Here is a 14,590-nt window from a genome sequence, read left to right on the forward strand (position 1 = left end):
AGTTTCACTATCACTAACACACTATTTTAAATGTTTTATGCTGTATGGGCTTGCTTGTCTTGTTTGACATTACTCGTACTAATAGTGATCCTTTTCAGGTACTATCTACTATGGCACCCAAGCAAGACCGAGCCTACACACGCGGGCGATCCAAGTTTGTTGCCCCGTCTGCACGCTTGATCATCGGGTCTGATGATGAGCGGGACCCTAAATATGTGCCCCCAGGCACTTCTGCACCTTCCCGTGCTGCACGTGCCCCCAGAGCCACACCCAAGACGGTGGCGTCCGGCGTAGTCACTGCCTCCCAGTCTGATGAGGAGCGCACACTGACAGGCACACCCTCATGGTCAGCCACAAACGAGGAAAGAGCGTCTGGCTCCTTAGGAGTATCCTGGTCCGAGGAAGCTTCAGGATCTGTTGAGGTTCCCGCACCCGCCACTGCTACAGCGTCGGCCTCGTCTGATGAGGCTGACAGTTAAGACTCCACATCCGGTGCACCAGCCCAGGTCCCCACCCCAGCCTCTGACCAGCCAAACCGATGGTGCGTCGAAGGCCAGTTTCAAGTTTACTCCGACGCAAAATTCCTTACTGATAAAGGGGTAATGACTCAGACACTCACTTTGGAGCGGCGGGTACTTACAGGGAGTCTCCCATCGATGCCGGAGATCTACAACATATTCACCAGGCATCGCTTAGAGTGGACAGCCCGTCCGTTGGGACGATACAGCGAGGAGGTGGTCCGAGAGTTCTACGCATCCTACGTAGCGACTCTCCAATCTCAGATCAATAGGCGGGTTGCTCCCGCTAAACAGGCCCCACTGGAGCAGGTTCGAGTCCGGGGCGTGCAGGTTTACATTTCCCTGCCAGCCATCCGCCGGTTCCTATACGACGAGAGTGCAGATGCTACACGGACCCCTCACACTGCCGAGTTTGACTACCGCTGGCAGATCGTGAAGGATGGCCAATTCTTGCGCGAGCAGGCACTGAGAGAGACCACCAAGAGGTGGATGGCCCTGCATCTATCAGTCGACGGAGAGGGTGCATATTGGGTCACTGAACCGAAGGGGGCCATTAAGAAGGCCAACCTCACGTTCGTCGCGAGGTTCTTGTGGCTGCTCATCTGCCACTGTCTTTCCCCCACAGCTGCTGATAACATCGTCACTTGGGATCGAGTAGTGTTGATAGCGGCGATGATAGCCGGATTCGAGGTCGACTTTGCATGGCTTCTCTAGGCAGTCATGCACGAGAGGGCATTCAAGGTCACTACTACCTACCCCTTCCCGTGTATGATTTTTGCTCTTTGCAGGACTGCAGGTGTGCCCATATGGCACATATATCAGTTGAAGACCCCAAAGTGCATCGTTAACGTCGGCCTCATCAGAGACGAGGCCAATGAGTTGGCCCCACGTCGAGGGCCCCGTCTAGAGCTTCCACCACTTGCTGATGATCTTGCGGACACGGTGGCCCAGGCCCGCACCGCTACACAAGCGTCCACTGACACTACCCCGGTCGAGTCTATCCCCGATAGTAGCCCAGCCCCGAGCTCATCTCGTATAGCTCCTCCACCATTACCGGCCCCGCTGGCTAGGGTCCAAAAATTGGAGGCACAAATGGCCACCCTTCTGCATCATATCCAGCCGTGGATGCAGAAGGCTATTACTGAGTCTGAAGCGTGTATGGAGAGGAAGATGCAGCGCAAGATTACTGAGGTTCACCAGCGCCTCGATGCATTTGAGTTGAGAGTCTTAGCCCGTCCAGCCCCTTCGATAGATGTGTCGACTCTCCAGGCTGCAGTCGACGATTCGACAGTCTTCTTGCAGACATCGACACGATCCTAGAGGTGAGAGCGCTGGAGCCTGTCGAGCCTGTTGAGGACACTATATTGGCGGCCCTGTTTGCTACATCAGAACTTCCCCCACCTTCCCCGAGAGAGAGTGTCAAGAGGCGGAGGGGTCGATCAGAGGATGAGGCGTGAGCAAGAAAGAAGGAGCACCGAGAGATGAAGGCCGCGATGAGAGCCTCCCTTGCTGAGGCGGAGGCACACCACATCAGAGCATCGCAGATAGCGGCTGGGGCGTCTAGCTCCCGCACTGTAGAGACAGCAGGAGGCACTACTGAGGGTGCGGTTGTTGCTGAGAACATCACTGAGGGTGTCCAGATTGCTGAGGACAGCACTGAGGGTGTCCAGATTGCAGAGGATGTAGGTTCTGGGAAACCAGACCCACCAGATTGTTGATCGACGACACTATGCGCCACAGGTTTGCTTCACCTACCCCTCTAATCTTTAGATTTTTTTTATGCATTGGGGACAATTGCATGCTTTTTTGTTGAGGGTGGGGTAAATGGAAAGTGAGTGTTAGGGTGAAGTCTGAGTAGCCCAACTCACTATCCTCTTTTGGGGTTTTCTTGCCTGTGTTCTTTTTCCCCGAAAAGACTGATTATTTTTTCTGTTGAACCGGCACGTTATATCTTTTGTACATAGTTTAACTCTGAAGCATGATGGCTAAAATGATATCCCGATAAAACTGGAAAATGTTGCATGACTAGGCGTAGTAACTGATAATTGTGTGGCTCTAAACATGAAATAGAGTTACACCATTGCATCACCTTAAATCTTCAAGTAAAACTAGGTGTCTGATAATCTGGTATAGTGATGAGATGTCAAGTGAGTGTGAGGAAAGTTGAATAGTCCACTATTGGTACTGAGCTAGAACTTGCCTGGTTAGTCCTGCTAAAAGTAAGCTGTAACAGACAATTAGGAAAGGATCATAGGCCCTTATTCAATATAGCCCATTTCTAGCCTAAATAAAAGAAACCAAATGAAAGTTATCCTTCTTTGATCCAAATAACTTGAGCTTAAAATTAGACCTTTCTTTTTCACCCCAACTGATCTTTTCTGGGAACAATATGTTGGCCCTGTTCCCTCCTTGGACATGTGCACCTCAGCTTATGCCAAAAGCATAAGTTGAGGGTGGCTAATGTATAAACAACCTTCGTTATGGCCCTGACCCGACTTTGGGTATTGTGTACCTTGACTCATGGCAAAGCCATGAGTTGAGGGTGGCTGTTTTGAGGAATGCTCTGGAAAGTGGGGTTGAAAGAACAAAGAGAGAGAAAGAACAAAAGTAAAGTGACTCAAGAACTCTTTGAAAAAAAAAAGAGAAATATTCAAGAATTACAAACGAGAAAAGAAAAGAGTTACTTACACAAATGAAGAAAGAAGGGAAACAGCAAGGTGAAAGAATAGGAGAAACTGGGCGAGATAAAGTGATAGAAAGTGGAAGGTTTAGCCGATATGTCAAGGAGGGCAAAAAGTCACTAAAGTATACCTAAATATACCCTACCTGACTCTGAGCCTACGTTACAAGCTAAAAAAGTCCTATCGCGATCCTAAGGGTTGTATAGAGAACTTAAGTCAGTGAAAATAAGGGCAAGCTTATGGCAATAGGTATGAATGAGCGAGTGTTGAAATGTAATCCTTATACTCAAACTGAAATCATTGTGTGAAAATGAGGATTTTGTTCTAAAGTGAGGACACTAGTTGCTATACCGGAATTGTTAGCCTCTCGGTGAGAAATTGAAGAGGATAGGTGTTAGTGCGTGGTGAGTCTGTGTCATGTTCGAATCCCACAAAATTCAAGCCTAATAGTGATAGCATGCATAAATTTGATGAGATTAATCGGGATTGATAGCCAAATGATTGCAAAGGATAAAAACATGAATACTATTGTACAAAGATTGTGTAGTGAGTCATAGTGCATCGCTTGAGGACAAACAACGAATTTAAGTTGAGGGTGTTGATATACCGTGGTTTCATGGTATAATTAATACTTTTTCCTTAAGTTTAGTGTGTCCGAAAGTCCTTTTTGTGCTAATTTTGATATAAGTTTCTCTTTGTTTTGCAGGAAATCTGTCCAAAGCTGAATGTGGAGATTTTGAGCGAAAAATGCAGAAGAGACCACCTACGGAGCTTATGACGGTCTGTCGTGCCTGTGACAGTCCATAGGTGGCAGCGTAGAGAAGCTGCTGAAGGAAGATGGGGAAGTCTGACCAAGTGTGGGATTACAAAGCTTGTGACGGTCCTTCATGGCTATGACGGTCCGTCCTGCAGGTTCGTCGTGAAGATCAGAGAAGTGATCCCAGTACCCATATTCCAAGAGTTGAAGTATTTCGAAACGAGACCCTCGACGGACCGTTGTGCCTATGACGGTCCGTCACACTTGCCGTCGAGGGGAATGAAGAAAGCAACAGAAGAATTGCACCAAGTATGGGACGACGGAGTCCACGACGGTCCGTCATGACCACGACGGTCCGTCGCGTGGTCCATCGACCCAGCCGCGTTTTGGCAGATTTCCAGTAATTAGAATCCTTGTTTAATTAGGTTTTTATTTTTTTATAAATAGTTCGAAAAACCTCGTTTTTGAGGTTAGACTCTGTGAGATTAAACATCATATTGTTAGACTTTATGTCTTGAGTGTTTGATTGTGAGAGATTCTTACAAGTGATTTTTTTGGTGATTAATCAAGCAAATTTTCGGACTTTATTCTTTCTCATTGAAGTAGGTACATGAATTCTTATTTAACATATTTGAATATTGTGTTTATGGCTATGAGGAACTAAACTCCATATCTAGGGTTGTGGGAACCATAGGCAAATAATGAGATAAACCCTAGCTAAAATAACAATTCTAGAATCGTGTCTTGCATGTATTAATAATTCTTTCGCTTAAAAGTCTTTTTAACGGATGATCAACGTTAGAACTCGCCTTAATGCTAGTTACCGGACCAAGGAGGTAGATAATAGGAAAAGAATTATTAACATAGATTTAGTATATACTATCTAATAGGCTAGTATTGATTGGTACGAGGTAATTACTTAGTCAAATATCGAATACGATGCTTAATATGAGGTAAGGATTGTGAACACCTAATTTTTTTACCAAAATATAAAGAGTCAAACAACAATTTTTAAAAAAAGGGTTATATTAAAAATAAATATAAAAATAAATAAATTGTGTAAATTACTTTAATAATAAAAATTATGAATTGATGGTATTTGTTTTAAATCTTCAACTTTTAATTAGTTTTAAAATAATGGTAGAAAAAGAAAAAAAGGGGAGTCCTAAATATTCAAATTACCTTCCCCTTATCCTAATTATTCCCAACTTCCTAACTTATTTTACTAAAAAATCTCATCCCATTTATTTTTTATTTTTTTTCTCTTTTTCTTCTCTCTCTTTGGACGTTCATTTGACTTTTTTTTTAATTTTTTTTTAATTTAATTTTCTATTATTATTATTTATTTATTTTATATCCTTATCTCAACTCCAATCCCCTCAACAATATTTCAAACTAAATCCTAATCCAACTCTATTACTATCCATTTAATTAGCATCAAACTCTCAGCCAAAATATTATAAAAACACATTCAGTTGAGAAGAAAACACAGAATACAGACAAATACACAGAGAAGAGACACAGACACACAGATACAGAGAGAAATATAGAAAAAAAACGAGTTATTTCTTTTGAGAATTAGGTTAGAGTCAGAGATTTGATCGTGATTCCGAATTTGTGGATACAGCTCGCTTTTTGTGGTATCAATTTTTCGCAGCGAGGTAACTATAAATTCTCGCGTGATTTAAATAATACTACTTCTATGAAAAATTGATTTTAATAGCAATCACATGTATTATATTATTGTTACGTTATTACTATTATTATGTTTTTTTTAGATAGATTTTGCAATTTATGTTGCTTCATGATATTGAGTTGTTGAATTTAAATAGATTAATATATATTTTCGTCTATTTTCACTTTAGAAGATTTTTGTTGAATTAATTGTAGACTTGTTAGATTAGGATATAAAAATAATAACTAATAAATAATTTTTTTTCAAAAAGAAAAACTAATCTAAGTAGAATTGTAATTAAAAGGTAAATAAATTTCATTTAGAGATTAATATTATAAACTAATAATAAAAATAAAAATAATAATAATAACAGAAGTAAAAATTGAGAAATGATATAAAGAAAAAAGAGATTTTAAAAAGAAAAAGAAAAAAAAAGGGGCATGAAAATATAATAATAAAAAAAACATAACAAAATTTTTTAACAAAAACAAAAAAAAAGAACGTAAATTAAAAAAAAATACAAAAACGTAAAAAATAAAAAAAAATAAAAAGGGAGAAGTAAGAAATAAAAAATAGAAATTTAAAATTAATAAAATAAAATGTTAAGAAAAACAAATAATAACATCACAATTAAAAAAAACGATAAAAGAATAACAAAATTAGTACAAAATAATTGGGAAAAAAAAAAGAAAAGAAGAAGACAAAACTATAAAATAATAATATACTAAAAATAATGATAAAATAAAATAATAAAAAAAAGAAGAAGAGAGAAACGTTCTTTCAGAGAACAAAAAAAAACAAACAAACAAATATATAAAATTTAAAATAAACAAGAAACGTGAAAAAAAAAGATTTTTTTTTTTAAAAAAAGAGAAGCAGAATGAAATTTTTTTTTATATAAAACAGGAAATAAAACAAAAAATGAAAACAACGTAAAAAAAAAGGAGAAGAAAGGCAAAATTTATAAAATAATAACAAAATAAAAATAATGATAAAATAAAATTAAAAAAAATTACAGAAAAAATAAAATAATATATATATAAAATTTAAAATAAAACATTTCTAATTTATTTAGGATTTCTTGATAAAACTAATTTCAAATCTTATAAAATTTTATTTTCTTATTTTAAATCTAAAATATATAATCCTAAATTAACTTGAACTCTAAATATGTCCTTACACAAACTCTAATTCTTAGAAATTAGATATCTATATATATTCTACCTATTATAACATTAAAAATTAAAAACATACAAATATAAGCAAAAAAAATAAATCTCCGATGTTCAATTTTAAAATTACACAAAAATAAAAAATAAAAATAAACACCCTTTAAAATAAATAAGCCAGTTTGAAATAAGTTTAAAATAAATTTGAGGATAAATAACAATTTTATAATTAGTTTAAAAAATATAATATCCAAAATTAAGTCAGGTCATATTAAAGTTAATAAAGCGACCGTGCTAGAACCACGGGATTCGAGGGGGTGCTTAACACCTTCCCTTCGGTCAACAGAATTCCTTACCCGAATTTCTAGTTTGCAGACCAATAAAAAATAGAGTCAAATTTCCTTTTGATTAGGGATTTAAATAAGGTGACTTGGAACACCAAAACTCATTCCAAGTGGCGACTCTGAATAATAATTATTCCTTTTCAAAACGTCACTTTAATTGGAAAAAACTCTTTTTCTTTCAAAAAATAAAAATATAAAATATTTGAGAGAGAAAAGAGGGGCGTGACAGATGGCGACTTCGCTGGGGAATAACTAGAATTCGAGCTTTAAATTTTAATTTATGTATGACAATGACTTGTATATTTACGCTTTTGGATATTGTATTTATTTTAACTTAATATGCTAATTGTTTATTTATTTAATATTTTTTTATAATATTTGAATTGCTTCTCTCCCGAACCATTCTGAGTCTTCAATAAAATATGATGGGAATTGCAACTATGCACCCCACTTCTGTCAAGATAGCCAGTGGATCTTCGGTACATGGTGAAGGATATGTAGTCATACCATTTTAGGATAGGGAGCACCCATGCACAAAGCCGGAAAGTGCTGCTACCGGTACGTTGCTACTCCCTGACTCGAGTTGTCCGCTCGTTTTACAGCCAGTCTAGATATCTTACCTTAGTAGAATTGAAACTTTCAAACATGAAATCCTTACTAGGTTCCAATTTATTTGCATTGTTGGATGTAACTTAGCGGAATTTAGCATAGGGGCCTAATTTGACTAAGACAGATATCTATTCGTGAGACCATCATGTGCATTTTTGTGCTACTTGTTGCATCATGTGACTGTAACAAAATGTTGACCGGCTTTAGGATAATCGACTAAAGAAATAAATATCTATTTTCTACCCATTTTCAATCAATGATTCAAAATAAACAAATTAATACACATATATATACATACACACCTAATCCTCAATTTTATTTTTTAGTTTTATTAAAATAATACATAAATAATAAATATAATAATATTAATAATATATGTATATATGTCTTTTAAATAGTACCTATACACCTTCTTTTATTTTTCTTTTTTTTTTCTTTTCAAAATTGTTCATTCTTTTCAAAACAACCTGAATCAATGATCACTTCAGACATTCCGAATCATTTTTATAAATAATTTCGAATCATAAAATTTTCACAAGTAAAGTTGATTTTTAAAAAATTCCAATTTTTTTTTCAACCAGGTAATCATGAGATCTATGAGGTGTGATAAAAGACCAAGGGATGAACTAGTCGAAATGGTCAATGATCCCCCAAAGTTTATGATCACAGATAAAACCCCACAATTACTAATGGATTGGTGGAACGATATGCATGAATTTAGGCGGACTGAGATATTCAAACATCTTGGTTTCCTTACAGATATCATGAGATTTAGTCCTGACAGAGGTTTGATCGAGGCTTTGATTCCATTTTGGGACTCCACAAATAATGTGTTTCGATTTGGTGATTTTAAGTTGACGCCTACATTAGAAGAATTGGGTGGTTTCACAGGCTTAGGCCAGGATCTTCGAACTAAAACACTGATAGCCCCTAGAAGTGTCAGCAGAGGTAAATTTTTAGAACAAATGCACATCATCCATACTCATAAGGAATGTGAGTGTTTTGATAATGGGTTGGTTTCTTTGGAATTCTTGTACTCAAGATATGGAAGGAAAGAAGGATTTTCAAGCTATGGGAAGCAACTTAAAAATGGACAACACCTCCCTACTTGGAAAAAACATAGACAAGAAGCATTCATGGTAGCATTCTTGGGAGCTATGGTTTTTCCAAGGAAGGATAAAAAAAATTGATATTCGTCTGTCAGGGATAGTCACTGTTATGATAAAGAAAAGAAAATCCACTATATTGCCGATGATGTTGGCTGATATTTATCGTGCTTTGACTAAATATAGAGAGGGGGAGATTTTTTTGAAGGTTGTAGCATTTTATTGCAAATGTAGTTTTTAGAGCACCTATATCGCCATCGTTTTGCGACGGATTTCAAATCTGATTGGACGAATTATATTTTGAGCCACCCAGAAAGGATGAAAGAATTAGGAGACAAAATGCCAAAAGGTGTCAAAGCATGGAGACATTATCTTCTTAAACTGACGGCATCTAAAATTACATGGAACTATCATTGGTTTCCTGCTAGTGAGGTAATTGTTATGTCTTCCTATCAACCATTCTTCGTTCTGACAGGCCTTCGTGGGTTCCAACCATACATGCCCCTCCGAGTTCTACGCCAACTTGGACAAAAACAAATTTTACCTAAAGCCGAGGATACGCGGAATTTTGTGTGGGAAGTAGCACTTGAAAATCGAGATCGAGAATCAGAAGCTCAAAAGATTTGGGGTGGTAGTCGAACTTTAAGTTCGAAAGCTATGGTTGATGATCGTGTTGAAGGAGAAGTTGACCCCTTATACCTCCATTGGTTCTTTGATCAAACCCCTCTCAAAATAATGCCCGAAGGATCTGCACGAGAAATCATAGATCGAGGAGAGGAAATTGAAGTAAGAATCAAGCAGGCCCGACTCGAGGTGGAAAGAAATTATAGATCTACTTTAGATATCCTAAACAATGACCTAAAAATGTTAAAGAAGAGTTGGCTCGATGTGAGGCAATATTCGAGGAAAGAGTTACTTTGATTGAAAAAAGGGTTGAAAAGAAGCATCTATCTACTATTCGAACCCTACATGATGATTTGGGCATTGTCACAGGTGCTATGGAGCAACAGGAGGAAGAATATAAGAAAGAAAAGAGCCTCTTAATACATGCGCAAGATAGGTTACAAAATCAATTAAAAGCCTCTATGGGACGAGAAAGGGACATCGCAAACCGTTTTACATTGTACCAAGCAGAAGTGGCGATCGAAAGAAATCAATGGATGGAAGAGCGTGAAGAATTTCATAACCAGATTGAAGAGCTTCAAGCACATGAAGAGCATCTGAGTGATACAGTTATCACTACCGAAGAATGGTTGCAGAATTGTCACGAGAATATGGAGGAGGCGAAAGGACAAGTGCTTCAGTTGACAGAGAGCTTGATTGATGTTTATGATGGTCATCTCCATCGAAGTGATGAGAGCCTGGGTCGAGAGGCGCGTGCATTAGCCCCACATCTGCCGAAAGCTTTGTTCAAGATCTACTCTAGCTTAGGGGGCAATTGATGATCAAGAAATGACGGAGATGGATTTTTTTATTGTTTTATTATTTTTCCCTCTTTTTAGTTCGTCATTTTTTTATAAGTACTTTGATGTTTTATTTTGGTTATTTTGATTTGAATGGTATTTTCAAGTTAAACAAATTTCGTATTTATTTATTTTATTTTTTTGAAAGAAATTTATCCAATGAACTACGTAATGATCTGATTCATGTTCAAACATGATACGTAGGCAACCTTTAATAGGTTCGATCAAAATACATTCAAATTATTCAAGTAAGTAAAGTAGGAGACCAAATGACATAAGTAAGTCATCCAAAGCCAGGATGAAACATAAAAGTCTTCCAAAACACATTGTAGACATATGAAAATCTAGGTGCATAACATACAACGTGAATTTAATATCCTCAATATGTTGAATCCTAACACATGTTTCTTTTATATATATATATGAGAATTTAGAGAGTTTTAAAGGTGGTTGGTTTGTGAGGAGAGCTGGCATCTCATCAATATAACACAAGATCAAAAGGGAAAGAAAAGATGACACATAAAGATGGAACAGAGTCCTAAAATGACGACGCACAAACCCAAATGGTTGCGCAAGAATCGGTACCTATAGAAGAGGTGAAAATGTTAAGACAACAAATGACCGAAATGTACGAAGCTTGGATGAATGGGCAAGCTCCTCCACCTTCAATTCGAGAATATTTGAATGTGAATATGTCATTCCCCATCCAAGTCTCAACAAGTGACCCGGTTTATCCACCTGGGTTTGGACCCTACATTAACACATCTAATACTGTCGGAACTTCCTCAGTAAACCCGTTAAAACCATCAATGATGAATAATCCGCTTTTCATGCCTACTGTCCAAACTAATACAATTCCTCAACCGACACTGGTACAACAATCCAATGATGACCCTATACACAAAGATCAATACGGCCAAGGTCATGCCCCTAAATTAACTTTCAATGTTCCTAATCACCACAAATACAGTTCTCCCATTGAAGTTGAGAAAAACATTAAGAATAAGGAACATGAAGAAATTTCAAGAAAAATGAGGAGTTTGGAACAAAACATAAGGAATATGCAAGGTCTGGGAGACACAAAAGTGTCTCATTTAAGGACTTGTGCATGTTTCCAGATGTTCACTTGCCTCTAGGGTTCAAAACTCCAAAATTTGATAAATATAATGGTCATGGCGATCCAGTGGCTCATTTGAGAAGATTCTGTAATCAGTTGAGAGGAGCCGGAGGAAAAGAAGAACTTCTTATGGCTTACTTTGGAGAGAGTTTAACAGGCGTAGCATCAGAATGGTTTATCGATCAGGACATTTCTCATTGGCACGTTTGGGATGATATGGCACAAGATTTTGTCCAACAATTTCAATACAATATTGATATTGTTCCCGATCGCAATTCCCTAGCTAATATGAAAAAAAAGCCATCAGAAAGTTTTAGGGAATATGCCATAAGATGGAGGGAGCAGGCGGCTAGAGTCAAGCCGCCGATGAAAGACTATGAGCTAATTGATGTTTTTCTCCAGGCTCAAGAACCTGACTACTTTCATTATCTTCTCGCCGCAATGGGCAAGCCTTTCGCCGAAGCGATTAAGATCGGAGAAATGGTAGAGAATGGCATAAAGTAGGGTAAGATTGTGAGTCAAGCAGCCATTAGAGCTACCACACAAGCAATACAAAGTGGATCCGGTAATTTTATCAATCGAAAAAAGAAGGAGGAAGGGCCCATGGCGGCATCTGAATCAAGAGGTGTTCAAATAGGCATGAACCCTCCTTATTGTCAAGTCCAACAAGAATAATATAATTCTCCTCGGCATTATTACCCGTCCCAATATGCAGTTCTCAATACTCAGGCGTATGTTCGGCCTCCTTCGCGCCAACAATGGCGGGGGCCTACCCCACAAGTTTCTCGCCCACAACAACAAAATTTCCAGGCGCCATATAATCCACGTCCCCGGGCAAACTATACGAGAAAATAAGGTCAAAAAGAAAATTTTACCCCAATTGGGGAATCGTATACGAGTTTGTTACGAAAACTGATACAATTGAGACTGGTTGAACCTGTCAATCCGTACATTGTCAATCCAAATGCAAGAGGTTTTGATCCGACTGTTATATGCGAGTATCACGCCAACGCTCCAGGTCATAGCACAGAGAATTGTTGGACTCTAAAAAGAGTCATTGAGAAGTTAATTGAGGACAAGGTAATCGAGGTACGCAATGAGGAAGCATCGAATGTCACCAATAACCCACTCCCTACTCATAATAATGAGCGTGTTGTGAGGATGGTTGACATTTTTGAAGATTATGAGCAAACAGGTAGATCAAAAGTGGAAAGCAAGGTTTTAAGAGAAGAGTCTAGTATGGTTTTAGAACCCATACAAAGGGCACCGATAATTGCTAAAGGTGCACGTTTGAATTCTGGGAACTCGAGGAAGCTAGTGTTGTATGTCCCTGAGTCCATAAAAAGAGAAGACGTACCGTTGAATGGACCAAAATGCTACATTCCTGGTAAATTTTCAACGTTTGATCAAAATCAAAAAGGTATGAAAGATCCAGTTGTGATACAAATTGCAGCACAACTTCCTATCACAAACACCAAGGCCATTCCGTGGAACTACAACAAAGTCGTCGTTACTCACAAGGGAAAGGAGATTGTCGAAGAAACAAATGAAACAAGAGGTTTGACTCGTTCCGGAAGATGTTATGCTCCGGAAGAATTAAGGAGGGACAAACAAATCAAAGAAAATCACATGCCGATGAAAAAACCAGTCACTGAGGAAGATGCTGAAGAGTTTCTGAAAAAGATGAAAGCTCAGGATTATTCTGTTATAGATCAGTTGAGGAAAATGCCTGCTCAAATCTCTTTATTGTCATTACTCATACATTCTAAAGAACATCGTGAAGTGTTGACCAGAACTTTGAATGAGGCACATATATCAGAAAACATTACGGTAGGTCACTTGGAAAATATGGTCAATCGAATTTTTGAGGTGAATAGAATCACTTTCACTAATGATGAATTGCCCTTGGAAGGATCTGGACATAATAGGGCTCTACATTTAACCGTAAAATGTGAAGAACACTATGTGAAGAGAGTCATGGTTGATGGAGGATTAGGTGTAGACATATGCCCTCTTTCCACTCTGCAGAGTTTAAAAATCAACACTGATAGAATTCGTACTAACAATGTTTGTGTACGGGCATTTGATGGTGCAAAACGGGATACTCTTGGCGAAATATACTTAATTGTTACAATTGTACCAGCGCAGTTTGGAATCACTTTCCAAGTTATAGACATGGACACGTCTTACAATCTGCTTTTGGGTAGGCCATGGATCCACATGGCAAAAGCTGTGCCATCTACTCTACACCAAGTGGTCAAGTTTGAACATAACAAACAAGAAATCATTGTCCATGGTGAAGACGATCTCTCAATCACCCGAGATCCTTCAATACCATGCATTGAGGCTAAAAGAGGTTGTGAATCCCTCAACTATCAGGCTTTGGAGATAATAACGGTTAATCAGTTCTTAGAAGGAAATCCTATCCTCCAACCTCGTCTGTCTTCTACTTCAGTCATGGTGGTAGCTCAAATGGTACAAAATGGCTATGAGCCCGGAAAGGGGTTAGGTTTGTCGTTGCAAGGAATTGTGAATCCTATCAGTCCAATGGGTAATCAAGATACATTCGGTTTGGGTTTCAATCCAACTAGATTTGATAGAAAATGGGCAAAAGATCGTAAAAGAAATACTTGGAATCTGTCGAAGCCGATCCACCATATTGCTCAGTCTTTCATTAAATCTCAAGGTGAACCATGTCCAGACTTACCAATCCAAAATGATGTGGATGAAATGTGCCAAGGTATCAAGGAAATGTTTTATGAGGTAAATATGACTCAGAGGGGTGAGGGCACTAGTCATATGGATGTGCAGTTTATCGGCCCGAATATCCAACTTAATAACTGGAAAGCCACTCCTCTCCCTACAAAAAAGGAGTCATGGTAGTTTTGTTTTGCTGTTTTTTTTATTTTATTTTCTTGGATTATTCTCAGGGTTGTAATTCAAACATTCTAGTTTGTTTCGTTTTATTGTTAACCCTTCTATCCTTTCCCATTCAATGCAATAAAGTTCTAGTCATCTTCTATGTTCCTACTCTTTCTAATATTTGTCATCTTATTTTCATTTCAGTTACGTTAACTTTAATAATATGACATGCATGCGGAGTTTACAATTAGATCCTAAAAAGTTGTCTGATCTCATAACAATGAATCCT

General features: G+C 38.0%; 1 protein-coding gene across 1 annotated transcript; it reads left to right on the plus strand.

Moving 5' to 3' along the window:
- Window positions 1-10,948: 10,948 nt before the first annotated feature.
- LOC138338037 (uncharacterized) lies at window positions 10,949-14,322 on the plus strand. Its single transcript, XM_069288498.1, has 3 exons — window positions 10,949-11,390; window positions 11,441-11,939; window positions 12,366-14,322. Exons 1-3 carry the CDS (start codon window positions 10,949-10,951, stop codon window positions 14,320-14,322), a joined length of 2,898 nt encoding a protein of 965 aa, XP_069144599.1.
- Window positions 14,323-14,590: the final 268 nt, after the last annotated feature.

Source organism: Solanum lycopersicum, chromosome 8 (genome assembly GCF_036512215.1).
Source record: "Solanum lycopersicum chromosome 8, SLM_r2.1".
In the NCBI taxonomy this organism is placed as follows: domain Eukaryota; kingdom Viridiplantae; phylum Streptophyta; class Magnoliopsida; order Solanales; family Solanaceae; genus Solanum; species Solanum lycopersicum.

Excerpts from the sequence above, each read along its gene's own strand:
- LOC138338037 (XM_069288498.1), top strand. The coding sequence starts at position 10,949 with ATGTACGAAGCTTGGATGAATGGGCAAGCTCCTCCACCTTCAATTCGA. Across the intron at positions 11,391-11,440 it reads AAACATAAGGAATATGCAAG|ATGTTCACTTGCCTCTAGGG; the intron begins GTCTGGGAGACA and ends GCATGTTTCCAG. Across the intron at positions 11,940-12,365 it reads ATGGTAGAGAATGGCATAAA|ACTGGTTGAACCTGTCAATC; the intron begins GTAGGGTAAGAT and ends GATACAATTGAG.